The 16,082-nt window shown below is 41.4% G+C and overlaps 1 protein-coding gene across 1 annotated transcript in view; it reads left to right on the plus strand.

Annotated features, from left to right (window-relative positions):
• Positions 1–2,546: 2,546 nt before the first annotated feature.
• Positions 2,547–16,082, plus strand: part of ZNF367 (zinc finger protein 367) — a 29,759-nt gene continuing 16,223 nt past the window's right edge. Inside the window, exon 1 of the mRNA XM_082624703.1 lies at positions 2,547–4,468. Coding sequence (XP_082480829.1) covers positions 4,058–4,468 — 411 coding nt within the window. The 5' untranslated portion in view covers positions 2,547–4,057. The remainder of the gene's footprint in view (positions 4,469–16,082) is intronic.

Genomic DNA, 16,082 nt, shown 5'->3' on the forward strand with positions numbered 1-16,082 from the left:
TGGTTGTGTATATTTAGCCATTTACTCGGAAAAGCAAAGAAACGTGTCTTCAGAGAGGAAAGAATGAAGTACACCTACAGATAGAAGAACTGAGGCCGGAAACCATGTGTCCCCAGAAGGCTCTGAAGACCAGTTTCAGGTTCTAATCCTGACTTTGAAGTCCATTTGACACCCCTGTTTCCTTTTAATAATTCTGTCTTTGTTTTCTAAACTGGTCTGACAGGCTTACTCTTACTTGCAGCCAAAGTTAGATTGCCTATTTGAAAGCAAAAGAGCTATTTCTAAGAAAATTAGCAATAACATCATAATGAGATATTTGGGCATTTGTGATGGTAGATAGGCAAATCAATGTTAAAAATGTTTCCTTATACTCTTAACTTGATGAAACTCTCATTGCACAAAGTTTTTGGAAAATATTTTGGGGAAAGCTCTTTTGAATGAAAAACATATCTGGTCTATGTAGATATTTTCCTGTTGATAGAGCTTAAAAATCCCACTGAAATACTATGGGGAACCATTTCCTCCTAGATTTCTTTCATCGTAAAAAGACTTTTTGGAACTCAAGTTTGAGTCTTCTGCCAAACAGAACATTGAGAAAATTATTTTGGATAATTTTTATGGTAAAATATCTTCCTGTTAATCATCTCAAAAGAAGTGATCAGGCATTTTTATCCCATTTCATGTACATTTATTTGCAAAGCTGTTTTATCTGCACTTTTAGCTGTGAAGACAAATCACTTAAAAGGATTTATGTTATGCTCAGTCTCCCACATTAACCAGAAGATTCTGTAGCAATCAAGCAGCTTCAAATGCTTGTTGATATTGTTTTCAAAGTGAAAAAAATCTTGCTTTCTTTTACTCAGATTGTATCTTGAAACTTTAAAATATATTTTAAAAAGAGAGTTTGAGGTATATAACTTTATCAGAATAGGCCTACATTTTTAACAACTGGAAAGACTACTGTAATTATATAGTAAGTATCCTCAGATGGGTTTTAGTATTCTGGGATGTTGACTCTGCCTAGGGCAGAACAAAGACATCAGAAATATGATCCACACACTTCAGACAGCTTCCTAGTTGCATGGAAATGGAGCCAAACAAGCAGATCTTGCATGACCTCAGCTCTGCTCCTAGAATCATCCTCTGCCCACTTCATACATTCCTGGCATGTCTTTCATTCTCTTGTGGCAGAGAGCAAGTGGAGTTGCCAGCTTACTGTTGATGAAGAGTAATTTTTAGAAGCAGAAAGTCAGTGTCTTGGTTCTGAATGATTCATCTTGAACTCTGGGGCATGTTAAATAGCAACTATTGGTGCTTAATCTGTTGGATCTTACTCAACCCATAATTTGAGAGTCCAAGATGGATATATCACTTTTTTCTTTTCAGTGTTTTTCAAGTATAAAATAGATGGATTATAGTTTCCTTCTAATGGACTCACAAGTATGTGGTGCAGTCATTTGGCATAAAATTACAAAAACAAAATGAGTGTTTATTAATTAAGTAAAATGAGAAATGAACTTTCAACTTTCCACATCAGCTATTTATTAAAATATCAAATTGGTTTTAACCTCTAAGACCTGAAATTTCTAGAACATGAGAAGGAGGTCTCAGAAATGTGGGGTGCCCATTTTTCAGCCAGTTCCTCCTTTAGTTCAGCAGACTCTAAGGGGTATACTCCATAGGCAGTTTTCAGAGCCATCCTTACAAAAGATTTTTATCGAGTTAGGTGACCTTGGACAAGCCTGAAATTTCCTCATCTATAAAGTGGGAATAGTAATAACTACCTCACAGAATTGTTGAGAGCAGTAGAATGTAAGTGAAGCATCCAACCATATTATTGTATATCAGTAGATATATGCTATTATTATACTAGGCCTCCAGGAGATGGTAGCTACATACTATTTTGTTTATTTATTGCAAAGATATTTTCACTTGTTTCAAGGTTCAAAAGATACAAAGAGTTATATGTTGTATCTTTTGAAATCTTTCAATTTGTTTCCCAGCCATATAATTCTCCTTCTTGGGGTCAACTTATGTATCAGTTTCTTGTGTATCTTGCTAGTATTTTGCATATCTAAAAGCAAAAATGTATGTTTATTTTCCACCTTTTTAAAAAGATGAATAAAATCATACTAGTCCATTAAAAAAAAATTGTCTGCGCCGGGTCTTAGTTGCGGCACGCGGGATCTAGTTCCCTGACCAGGGATCAAACCCAGGCGCCCTACATTGGGAGTGAGGAGTCTTAACCACTGGACCACCAGGGAAGTCCCCATTTTTTCTTTTAATCACTTAAAAATGTATCTTAGAAGTTGTTCATATAAGTTAAACTTGTTTTTAAACACTTGTGGCATAGGGGTGTGTGTGTGTGTGTGCGCGCGCGCGTGTGTGTGTGTTGGGGAGAGAGAATACTCAGCTATTATGCAGGTCTGTTCTAATTACCAATCCTAACCTTTAACTATCAAATATTCACTCATTTATTCAACAAATATTTATTGAAAGTCTACCATGAGTCAGGCTCGGCCCTGGCAATAAACCAAAGAACAAAACAAAACACAGTCACTTCTTTCACATTCTAGTGAATACGAGGCTGGACATCCCATTTTGCCCCATCCCCTTCCGAGCCCACACTGGCCCTCGGTGAGTGACTGTCAGACTTGGACTCCGGTCGTTCAGGATCCCTCTGGTGCGGGGTGGGGTCCTTGAGGCGGGGGCGGGCAGAGCCGGGAATGACCCGAACCCTCCGGGGCACCCACAGCTCAACGCCCCTCCAGACGGGGGATGAAGGGCCGGCCCCGGACGGGTGAGGAACCACGGCGGGAGTGCGGGGAGTCCTCTGGCGTCTTTGGGGCATCCGTCCCGGGGGTAAGAATGGACACACGCCTGTGTTCGTGTCCCCTCCGAGCCGCGAGCAGCACACAGGGACCTCAGAGACGACTTCCTTAACTATCCCACTTTACACAGACGGGAAACCGAGGCCCGGGGAGGCGAAGGCTGGGACTGATGCCCACCTCAGCCTTGGGGCGAGTAGGGGGTGCGGAGAGGGTCAACTCACAGCGAGTCCAACAGCTGGGCAGATGGGAACCAGTAAGAAACGACGCACCTTTTGGTGTCTACTAGAAACTGCAGTAAGAAGGCCTCGCTCCCCCTAGAGCGGGTGGCGGGAGCCACGGACGGCAGCGGGCAGCCCGGGCCCCAGCCCTTTAAATTCCCAGCCGCGCGGGAACGACAGCCCAACAGCCACAGGCGGGTGGGGCCGGCAGACGCGCGCCCCCGTCGGCCAACTACCACCCCTGGCCCGCCCCCTTTCTGATAACTTTCCAATCAGCAACTCTCTTACCGCCCGCCCCTGCCTGTCGCCCACAGCGCGCCTCCAACCCTGACTAACCGCGCGGAAGGACGGCAGGGGCGGGGCTACTGGAGGGTGTGTCTGGGCGAGTGCAGACGTCGCGCGCTCCCCCGGAGTTTCGAACGCTGTTGGCTCTTCAGGCAGAAAAAAAATACAAGAGCCGCGGCCAATAGCGTGGCAGAAAGGACCCGCGCGCAGGTCCGGCTCCGCCCCACTCTAGCTAGAAAGAAATCCAGGCACAGCTATTGGCTCGCATGTCCTGTCACTCGTCGCTGCGGCCAGCGGGCAGGGGACTCGCAGTGATTGGTTCCACCCAGGCGCGAAATGTAACGCGGGAAAAACTGGAGCAGGGACCCCGGCGGCAGGTGGTTATTTTCGGGGGCTCGGCGCCGCGCGTCCTGCTTTCCTGTCATCGCAAGGCAAGGCGCCCGCTGCTTCCCGCCGCTGCAGCCTGCGTTGGGGAGCACAAAGAGTGGAGGGCGGGCTTGACCCAGGGTTGGGGTCCGGCCCTGGCAGCCTGGTGCAGGCCGAGCGGCTCTGCTCCTTCGCTGGCCGCCGCGCAGGAGGGTTCTAGGAAACGTCCGCCTGCCATGAGCCAGCGGGACTGAGAGCCGGCGACTCGGAGCAGCGCGGGCGAGCGGAGCAAAGGGCCAGACCCGGGCTCAGGGAGTGCGGCCCACGGCCGCCGGAGCTGCGGATCGGGGCCGGGCAATGATCCGGGGTGTGGAGGCGCCCATGGCTGACAACCCGCCGCAGCCGCCGCCCGTCATCTTCTGCCAGGACTCCCCGAAGCGGGTGCTGGTGTCGGTCATCAGGACGACCCCGATCAAGCCCACATGCAGCGGCGGAGGGGAGCCGGAGCCGCCGCCACCGCTTATTCCCACCAGCCCCGGCTTCAGTGACTTCATGGTGTACCCGTGGCGCTGGGGCGAGAACGCGCACAACGTGACGCTCAGCCCCGGAGCCGCCGGGGGCGCCGCCTCGGCTGCCTTGCCCGCCGCCGCCGCAGAGCACCCAGGGCTTCGGGGCCGGGGCGCGCCCCCGCCCACCGCCTCGGCCGCCGCCGCCTCAGGGGGTGAGGACGAGGAGGAAGCGAGCAGCCCGGACAGCGGCCACCTCAAGGTAAGCGGCGCGGGCGGGGCTTGGGGCAGTTGGAGTTCGTTAACGGCGCGGCCCGGGAGCCGGCAGCGCCCGCAGACGCGGCGGGCGGGGCGGGGCCGAGTTTAAAACGCGAGGTCGCTCTGGCAGGGGCGGTGGCGTTGGCGGGTGACAGGACGCTGACGTCACTGCCGCGCGGCAAAAAACTGCCCCCGGGGGCGGGGCTAGGTTTCGGTCACGTGACACCTCCCGGTGGGTGGGGAAGCCCAGCAGACCGGAGGCCACAGGCCAGCAGGTGCCGTAGGCGGGAGCGTGGCCTTGTTGTCACGGAGGGGGATGGTCAACCCTCTCTGCCAGTCGTTCGGCCCACCGCTGAGTCTTTTCTGGCGGGAGAGGGCGGGAAGGGCCGCAGGCCTTGAACTGTTCCTCTGGGTGCGGGGGGAGGGGTTGCGCAGTTTCTGCCTCACCGGAGATACCCCGACCCTGCTAAAGATGCCCTGTAGAGATAGCCGAAGAACAAGAAGGGACTTAGGGGAATCTTCCCCAGCGGGAGTTGAGCCCTCGCTGTCTTTCACGCATCCAGCGTACAACTTTGCTAGGTTCTGAGAGCTCAAGGAGTGGAATGGGACGCTTGTTGTCACCAACCTCGAATTGCTTGGAGTCTCAGACTGTATTAGAGCTGGAAAGGATTCAAACCTACAATTTACGGATCAGGCAATTGAGGCTTTAAGAGGCATTGGTGAAGGGAGCTCCCCAAGGTACACAGCTAGGTAGCGGGAACGCTGGTACTGTAGTTGAGTTTTTGTGGCTCCTAGTCCTGAAGCATGTGTTGGAGGTGCCTCTCTGCTGACATATACTTACCTCTATAGACTGTAAGCTCCAGGAGCTCCGGGACAATTTCTCTCTGGTAGACTTATTTGACTTTAATACCTTATACTCTTTAAATGCTGAATAAATGTGCTCAGTTAAGTATTTGTGTAATGAATGGTGCTAATATAAGGTTAATATTCAGATTCTATTTGTTAAGTGGCTATATAAGATAAGCAGTTTGCTAAAGATAAAACAAGTAAATCACCTTGTTGATAAGTACGTCTATATTGGCAAATACTATAAAAATTGAAACAGGTTTTATCATCATTTTACACGCAGTAGCAAAGATGTTGAAACACTGTGTTGAGCCCTGAGGAAATTGATACACTTTGTTACTAATGGCATTGTTATTAAAGAACTATAAATTTATACAGCTATATGCCTTGACACACTTCAACTCTTGAAGCTGCACTTCAGTAAAAATTTGAAAGAAGAAGCAGTAGAAATATTTAGATTAGTGCTGAGTTTGTGAAGTGAACTATCACTGTGTGCTGTCTCTAGGTAGCCCTTAGTAAGATGGCTGGGTATCCTAGATATTTTTCCGTGTTAACATATTTACATGTTTAGTACTTAAAAAAATATATATGTAGTAGGTTATATGGTTGAGCAACATAAAGACATATATGCACAAGTTACTTATAGAAGATTTTGCATCTATTATTTTATTCTTAATTATAACTGAATCTAATTTTGGATTATCCAAGAAGATTAATGTTATAATAGATAAGTGAAATCTATACTTTTGTGGGGGGGGCTAAAACAGTTTTATCTTCACATAAACCTTTTAGAAAACATTCTTAATGCGTAGGTTTGAATTTTATTTCCACTTTGTCTACCTCTTTTCAGAAGTAAAACATAACACAAGTTATGAAAAACATTTAAAAGTGAAAAGGCTGTTATATATTTCACTTTTTTGCCTCCTCACCATCTTTCATACCATAACTGTTTCATAAATTAGCAAACAAATTGATTTTAACGTGTCCTTTTATCAATGAAGCAATCCAAATACAGCTCCAAAAATTCATTCATTTAGTTTCTGCAACTTGAGGGGGAGCCTCAAGCCTCCGTATTTTGTGGCTTCTGGAATATACTTTCATTTAAGGAAGTTACCTAGTTTGATTTGTGATCAGTACATTCTAGACTAAAGATTGGGAGTTCCAGCCTCCTTTACTTTGTTTTGCTTCTCTAAAGTACTCGTAGTTCTTTTATCTCCATATACATCGTAGGTGAATCATGCTGGCTGAGTCTGCTCACTTTTTGGGAAGACAAGTTTGTAATATAGTTGGTGCCAATAACATGGCACCAACTTCTACCCCCTTCTCTCAGTATGTGGGTTAGAGGCAATAACAGCTGTGGGTTTGGGAACAACTTTTGTGTTCATTTACTGTCTTTTGATGCCACCTTTCCCATGGGAGGTGTTAACATCTGAGTCCTACACACCTGGTGTCAGCTTTTGCTTGCTTTCTTGTTTGTTTCTGCCCAACACTGCCTCTCCGCCTATGAGGAGAACGTCCATCTTCTACCAACTTATTTTGGCCCCTCATCATAAGATTGTTTAGCACTATTGGGATATAGTTATATATTAGCACTGTCTCTTCCCAGGTTGTAGAATTCTGGGAAGGAAGGGAGAAGGTCTGATTTTCATCTGCCAAATGATATTCCAAGCTTCCATATTTTGTGCCCTTTACTCAGACTGCATTCATGAGGTTACTTCTCCACTTTGGGACCTGTGTAGTTTGGCTTCTCTGCGCATCCTCAGATACCACTTACCCTTCAGGACCCGCCAGCTGCCTATCCTGTTTCCCCTTTCTATCACCAATCACTTTAAACATCTAGGCTGCACATGACCTTACAAACAGCTGATTAGTACACAGAAGTTTTTGATAACCACCATGTTTAAACATAACGTCATGTTAACATGTTAACGTGAACATAGTAGCCACCATTTTTTATTTATTGCCTTGCAGAGCAAACCACCAGACTTTGTGTTGATTGTTTTGAATTCTTTAATTAATTTACCTTGTTTACCTGATGAAAAAGGATGAATTAGAGAAGTCCCCAAGATTAAGTTAACATCATATAAGTGGCAGAACTGATTGGAAATTTTTAGAGCCCTTACTCTTAATCTGTACCTGATATTGCTTCTGTGTTTATCATGTGTGTGTTGACTTTAGGGGTTTATTTATTTATTTTTAGTATTAAGAAGATGCAAGTAGGGAATTCCCTGGTGGTGGTCCAGTGGTTAGGACTCTGCGCTTCCAGTGTAGGGGGCATAGGTTTGATCCCTGATCAGGCAACAACATTCTGCCAGGCAGCATGGCCCCCCCCAAAAAAAAAGAAGATGCAAGTAGACTTATGAAGTAATACACACTATTCATAACTACCTATATCTTGATTGAGATGCATCATGAGAATACACACAGTACAACAGATAGATGCAAATTAAGACTTAGAAAGTGGTCCAGATAGGTCAAGGTGAGGGATAGAGTTAGGAAGCAGATATGCGAGCCATAGGAAATTTGGATCTAAATCTGAATTCGAAAAGGGAAATAAGATCTATTTACATTTTCTCATGAAAGTGAGAAGGTACACATGCCTCCCTCTGAGAACTGTTTTTCTTTTCCTTCCATGTTGTATCTGTATAATTTATTTGAATTTTACTTTGTACAAAAATGTGTTGAGGACTTTTAGTTTTTTTAGTAATCACATGAATATAAAGTTTGAACATAACTTTTTCTAAAGCTTAGGTAAATGTGTACATTATTCTAAGTGGCTTGAGAAATAACTCCAATTTTATTAAATAACTTTAAAGTTATTGACATTGAAAACAAAATATTTACCATGAAATATTTTAGAAAACACTTTCAAAATCACTATCTTCTGGAGGTACGGAGATTGTTTTAAAAATTAAACCTGCTGAAGTATGCAAACATTTTTGGCGATTTATTCATTTTTCTTTCTAGTAGCTTATTTTGCAGCAGTTGCCATATAATAGCAATAGGATGTCTAAGAGTTTCTTTTTTAACTTTACTTTTTTTTTTTTTTTTTTTTGCAAATCATCAAGCAGTCTTGACAAGATTTCTCTCTTAAGCTACAGGTACACTTAGTGGCTGATGAGTTAACTCTATTATTGTCAAAATGTACATAGATACATGGTTTTCTTATTGCTAAGGCTAAAATGAAAAAGGTCCTCTTTAAGTGACACTGCTTATTTTTGTATATATGGTTAAAATATGCTATTTATTCATTTATTTAGGGTATTAGATGATTACTTGCCTTGTTTAATTTTCGTAGTTGAAAGAATGCACTTAGTGAAGTCTTACCTGTATATGGCTGGGATGTTGTATTATGTTGCATTTTTCAGCTCTTTATTTCTCACTTGGAAAATGCAAGTATGATTTGCATTTTCTTGTTCTAGATGAAACAAGATCTTAGAGTTACTGGGAGGCAGCCAAATAGTTAACTTTAAAAAAAAAATCTTCCCCCACTATTAAACATGCTTGTTAAAAATTTTTTTTAACCAGAAATAGAGAAAATAGTAATGGATAATCTTAAAATTTTGATACTAGATAGTATTTGATACTAAATCAGTGATTTCAAATTGTAATAGAGTCAACAATATGTTTTTATGTATTTAAAAAATATTAGGGGGCTTCCCTGGTGGCACAGTGGTTGAAAGTCTGCCTGCTAATGCAGGGGACACGGGTTCGAGCCCTGGTCTGGGAGGATCCCACATGCTGCGGAGCAACTAGGCCCGTGAGCCACAGCTACTGAGCCTGAGCTTCTGGAGCCTGTGCTCGGCAACAAGAGAGGCCGCGATAGTGAGAGGCCCGCGCATCGCGATGAAGAGTGGCCCCCGCTTGCCACAACTAGAGAAAGCCCTCGCACAGAAACGAAGACCCAACACAGCCAAAAATAAAAAATAAATAAATAAATTAACAAAGATTTGTTGAGAATTACTGACCCTATACTTTGCAATACTATACATTAAATGTATAAAAAAAAATTAGGGAAATGATCCTTTCATGGCAGAGGAGTTGTATTACTAAGGTTTTAATTAATCTTATTTCATGTTCCATTTCTTTCTTAACAGAACAAATCATCTGCTATTTTTATGGATCATAGATGCTGTGTTTGTTTTGCATCTTTAAAACTATTTAAAACAATTATTCATGATATGATCATAACCAGCAACAATTTATACAATTATTGTGGAGAATTGATGAGATCTTTATCCCATTAACAAATATTTATTAACAATGTGCCTAAGTCAGTTAGCTTAGGCTAAACCATGCTACAGAATGAACCTCAAAATCTCAATCTCAACCTAAACAAAGCTCGTGTTATGTATCCTGTGAGGGTTAACAGCAGGTGTGCTCTTCATCCTGTTCATTCTGGGACCCAGGAGGAACATCCCCTACCTGGGACATGCGAGTCTCAAGGCAGAGAGGAAAGAGAGATGGTAGAACCTTGTGATGGCTTTTAGAGCTTTTGCTCAGAAGTCACACATGTGATTTCTATTCACATTTTATTGGTCAAAGCAAAGTCATATGGCCAAGTTGGCCTCATTGGGGCCCACAGTGCGGAAAGAGCAGTGAATATTTTAACAATATTATAATCTGCCACAGTGCTTTCTCACATTCTTTTCCCTTATTATCATTATTATTTTGGCTGCATCGGGTCTTAGTTGTGGCACATGGGATCTTTGTTGAGGCGTGTGGGATCTTTTTTCGTTAAGTCTTTTTTCGTTAAGGCACGTGGTCTCTTGGTTTCAGTGCTCGGGCTTCTCTCTAGTTGTGTCTTGCAGGTTTTTCTCTCTCTAGTGGCGTGCGGGCTCCAGGTCATGTGGGCTCTGTAGTTTGAGGCACGCAGGCTCTCTAGTTGAGGCATGCGAGCTCAATAGTTGTGGCGCCAGCTTAGTTGCCCCCCAGCATGTGGGATCTTAGTTCCCTGACCAGGGATCAAACCCGCGTGCTCTGCATTGGAAGGCAGATTCTTTACCACAGGACGACTGGGGATGTCCCCTCACATTTTTTTTCTTTTTATACTTTTGTGGCAGAAAACACATAACATAAAATTTACCATCTTAACCATTTTGAAGTATTAACTATATGAACATTGTTGTAATAGAACTCCAGAACTTTTTCATCTTACAAAACCAAAACTGTACCCATCTCGAGCTCCCCCTTTCTTCCTCTCTGTGGCCCCTGGCAACCAGTATTCTGCTTTCTGTTTCTAAGTTTGACCATTTTAGATAACGCATGTAAGTGGAATCATGTAGTATTTGTCTTTTTGTGACTGCCTTATTTCACTTAGGATAATGCCCTTAATATTCATCTATGTTGTAGCATATGGCAGAATTGCCTTCTTTTTTAAGGCTGAATAGTTTTTCATTGTATATATCACATTTTCTTTATCCATTCATCTGTCAGGGGACATTTAGGTTGCTTCCACCTCTTGGCTGTTGCAGAAATAGGTTTTAATATCTAAGAATTTTTTAGACATGACTTATCCTATAAGATAACTCATCCATGTTGAGATTGAGCTTTTCTTTCAAGGTGAAAAGTGATTGAAGGGAATTTTGCTGTGGCTTATTATCAAGGTTCCAGGCTGATGTTTTTAAGCTTTGGGAAGGCTTTAGGTTTTTATATTGACAGCAGTAAAAACATCTTCAGTTTGGATGTAGGTTTTTTTTAATTTTTCTTTTTTTTTTTCATTTAACTTATATGTGTAAAAATTTAACTTACATGGAAAGAAAGTTTTTTTCTTCAAGGATATGCTTATTTTAGATTAGTTTTACATACGTAGAAATGTTAAGACATTACAGGGAGTTCCCATCAACCACATATCCAGTTTCCCCTATTGCTGACATCTTGCATTAATATGATATATTTGTTACAATTAACGAACCAAATTGGTACATTATTAACTAAAGTCCATAGTATGTTCAGAGCTCGTTAGTTTTTTTAAAAAATTGAGCAGAAATTCACATAGCATAAAATTAACCATTTTGAAGTATAATTCACTGATATTTAGTAATTCACAATGTTGTGAAACCACCACCTATATCAAGTTCCAAAATATTTTCATCGCCCCAAAAGAAAGTCCTGTATTCATTAAGTAGTCACTCCCTTTTCCCCTCTATAGGCAGTCTCTGGAAAACACCAATCTGTTTTCTGTCTGTGGTTTTACCTATTTTGGACATTTTATTACATGGAATCATAAAATATGTGGCCTTTTGTGTCTGACTTCTGTTACTTACTATACTGTTTTTGAGGTTCATCCACCTTGTAGCATGTATCATTTCTATGGCTGAATAACAGTCCATTGTATATGTATATATACATATGTATATGACATTGCATCACACTGTCAAACTTTTCCACAGTGGCTAAAACTTTACATTCCTACCGGCAATATATGAAGTTTCTAGTTTCTGCACATTCTTGACAAAAAAACACCTATTTCTACTTTTTTCCTGTCTTTTTTTTTTTTTTTTGAGTATAACTGAGTTGGTGTGAAGTCGTATCTCACTGTGAGTGTGTGTGTGTGTGTGTGTGTGTGTGTGTTTATTTTTTTTTTCCCTTCAGGCTTTACTGAGATATAATTGACCTCAATTATAGTTTTGATTTGCATTTCCCTAATGACTAATGATGTTGAGCATCTTTTCATGGGCTTGCTGCCCATACATACAACTACTTTGGAGATACGTCTATTCAAGTCCTTTACCCATATTTTATCTGAGTTTTTGTTGTTGTGTTGTAAAGGTTCTTTATATATTCTGGCTACTAAAACCTTATCAGACATATGATTTGCAAGTATTGTATCCCATTCTGTAGGTTGTCTTTTCACTTTCTTGATAATGTCCTTTGACACAAATGTTTTATTAAATTTTAAGTCCAGTTTATCTATTCTTTTGTTGCTTAGGCTTTTGGTGCCACATCTAAGAATCCATTGTCAAATCCAAGGTCATGAATATTTATCCCTGTTTTCTTTTAAGAGTTTTAAAGTTTCAGCTCTGACATTTTGGTGTATGATGCATTTTGAGTTAATTTTTTATATATTGTGTGAGGTACAACTTCATTCTTTTGCATGTAGAATTCCAGTTATCTCAGAGCTATTTGTTGAAGAGCTATTCTTTCCTCATTGCATGTTCCTGGCACCCTTGTTGAAAATCAGTTGGCCATAGGATAAGGGTTAACGTCTTGATTCTCATTTTGTTTCATTGGCCTATGTCTTTCCTTATGCCAGTACTGCACTGTCTTAATTGCCATTGCTTTGCAGTAAATTTTGTAATAGGGAAGTATGAGTCATGCTTTGTTCTTTTAAAATATTGTTTTGTCTACTTGGAGCCTCTTGCAATTCCATGAGTAGAGGATTGCTTTTTCCATTTCTGCAAAAAAGGTCTTTGGGATTTTAATAGGGATTGCACTAAGTCTGTATATCACTTTGGGTAGCAGTGGTATCTTATATTAAGCCTTCCAGTCCTAGAAATGTATCCCATAAATTTTGATATGTAGTGCTTTTATTTTCATTCGTGTCAAAGTATTTTCTAATTTCCTGTGTGATTTCTTTGACCCATTGGCTGTTTAAGAGTGTTGTTTAATTTCCACATATTTGTGAATTTTCCAGTTTTCTTTCTGTTATTGATTTATAGTTTCATTCCAAGTATGTCAAAGAAGATGCTTTGGATTATTTCAATCTTTTAAAATTTATTGATTCTTGCTTTGGGCCCAACATATGGTCTATCTTGGGAAACGTTCCACGTGCACTTGAAAAAAATGGATATTTTGCTGTTTTTGTGTGGAATGTTCTTCATATTCTGTTAGGTGTAGTTGGTTTATAGTGTTGTTCAAGTCTTATATATCTTTGTTGACCTGTCTAGTTGTCCTATCCATTAATTGAAAATGAAAGTCTCCAGCTATTTTTGAGCTGTGTCTTTATTTTCAATTCTGCCAATTTTAGCTTCATACATATTGGGAGCTCCGTTGTTAGGTGTGCATGTGTTTATAATTGTTATCTCTTTTTCCATCCTTTCACTTTTAAACCTATTTATGTTTTTGGCTGTAAAGTGAGTTTCTCGTAAATAGCATATAGTTGGTTCATTAAAAAAAAAAAAATCCATTCTGCCAATCTGCCTTTTGTTTGCAGAATTTAATCTATTTACATTTAAAGTGATTACTTACAAGGAAGAACTTCTCCCATTTTATTTGTTTTCTATAGTGTTATACCTATTTTGTTTATCAATTCTTCGATTACCGCCTTCTTTTGGGTTTGATTTTTTTGTAATGAACCATTTTCTTTTCTTTCTTGTTTCCTTTTCTGTTTTTTTTGAATTAATACCACCTTAGCACCAATAGTATACAAAAGTTCTGCTCCCATATGTTTCTGTCCCTCCCTTTTTGTTATTGTTGTCATAATTACATCTTATATTGTGTTCCCATTAACAAAGATTTATTATTTTTTAATACACTTGGCATTTGTCTTTTATATAGGAAAGAAAAGAAGAGTTATAAGCCCAAAGTGCAATACTTCTGGCTTATGTAGTTACCTGGTGTCGTTTATTTCTTTGTATGGCTTTGAGTTATTGTCTAGTGTCTTTTCATTTCTGCCTGAAGAACTAACTCCCTTTAGATTTATTGTAGGAAAGGTCTAGCAATGAAGTCTCTTAGCTTTTGTTTGTCTGGGAATGCTTAATTTCTTCATTTTTGAGTGATAGTTCTGTTGAATATAAGATTATTGTTTGATTTTTTTTTTCCTTTCAGCACTTTAAACATGTCATCCCACTGATTTGCATAGTTTCTCCTGAGAAATCAGCTGTTAATCCTACTGAGGACTGGTATGTGTGATAAACTGCTTCTTTCTTGCTGCTTTCAAGAGTCTCTCTTTGTCTTTGTCTTTTGATAGTTTGATTATATCTCCATGTATATCTCTCTTTGTGTTTATGCCATTATTTCTTCAAATATTCTTTCTGCCCTAGTCTCTCTTGCCTTATGGATCTCCAATTATATGTGTGGGGGTATGCTTGCTTGGTGCTGTGGTGTCCCCCAGAATTCGTGTGTTGAGATCCTGACCCCCGAAGATGGTGGTGTTAGGAGGTCTTTAGGAGGTGCTTAGGTCATGGGGGTGGAGCCCTCATGAATAGAATTAGTGCCTTTATGAAAGAGGCCCTGGAGAGCTCTCTTGCCCCTTTTGCCATGTGAGGACACAGTAAGAAGGCACTGGCTATGATCCAGGAAGTAGTCCCTAACCTGACCATGCCAGAACCTTCATCTTGGACTTTACAACTGCTAGAACTGTGGGAAATAAACTTTGGTTGTTTATAAGTTACCCAGTCTGTAGTATTTTGTTTTAGCAGCCCAAATGGACCCATAAGACACTTGATGTCCTACTGGTATCATAGGCCCTGTTCATTCTTTTCTCTTTCTGTTCCTCAGACTGGATAATTTCAGTTGACCTATCTTTAAATTTGCTGTTACTTTCCTCCTGACCGTTCAAATCTGCCATTAAGACTCTGTAGTGAATTTTTTTCATTTCGGTTTTTGTATTTTTTAGTTTCAGAATTTCTATTTTTAAAAATAATTTGTGGGGCTTCCCTCGTGGCGCAGTGGTTAGAGCCCGCCTGCCGATGCAGGGGACATGGGTTCGTGCCCCGGTCCGGGAAGATCCCACATGCCATGGAGCGGCTAGGCCCGTAAGCCATGGCCGCTGAGCCTGCGTGTCCGGAGCCAGTGCTCCGCAATGGGAGAGGACACAACAGTGAGAGGCCCGCGTAATGCAAAAAAAAAATAAAAATAAAAAAATAATAATTTGTGGGCTTCCCTGGTGGCGCATTGGTTGAGAGTCTGCCTGCTGATGCAGGGGACACGGATTCGTGCCCTGGTCTGGGAAGATCCCACATGCCGCGGAGCAGCTGGGCCCGTGAGCCATGGCCGCTGAGCCTGCGCGTCCGGAGCCTGTGCTCCGCAACGGGAGAGGCCACAAAAGTGAGAAGCCCGTGTACTGCAAGAAAAAAAAATAATAATAATAATTTGATTCTTTTTTGACATTCTCAGTTTGTTGAAACAGTGTTCTCCTGGTTTTCTTTTGTTCTTTGTCCATGGTTTCCATTACCTCTTTCAGCATATTTAAGACAGTTTAACATCTTTGTCTAGTAATTCCAATGTCTGCTTCCTCATAGGAGAAATTAACTCCTATGTATGGGAGTTAATATTTTTGTTTTTTGCATGCTTTGTAATATTTTGTTGAAAACTGGGTGTTTTGAATATTATAAAGTAGTAACTCTGGAAATCAGATTCTCCTTTCTCCTCAGAGTTTGTTTTAGTTGTGTGCTGTGGTTTGTAGTTGCTTGGTGATTTTTCTAAACTGTTTTTGTAAACTCTATTCTTTATTGTGTTTGTTCTTTAAAGTCTGTTTCTTTAGCTTTAGTCGGCTCATATTTTGAGAGAGATCTTGATGCCAAAAGAAAAACCCTCAAGAAACAAAAACAGAAAAGAAAAGAAAGGGGGGAAAAAAAAACCCTTCTAACTTTGCAGAATGGTCTATGCTGTAGCTCTCCTGCTATACTTAGCCAGACTGTTTACAAGTCTGTCTTAGCCTTCATTTCTTGCTTGTGCTGAGCCTAAAGATCAGCCAGAGGTGAAAACTTATGTTCTCTTCAGGTCTTTTCTGAGTATGCTTCCTGCGCTGGGCAGGCAAGTGTGTGGCTTCCTAAATTCCTGTCTTTCGGATATGTGGGCACTTTACAGTGCCCTAATTTCCCGAGGAA

This window comes from Mesoplodon mirus, assembly GCF_964341445.2.
Source record: "Mesoplodon mirus genome assembly, chromosome: 1".
In the NCBI taxonomy this organism is placed as follows: Eukaryota; Metazoa; Chordata; class Mammalia; order Artiodactyla; family Ziphiidae; genus Mesoplodon; species Mesoplodon mirus.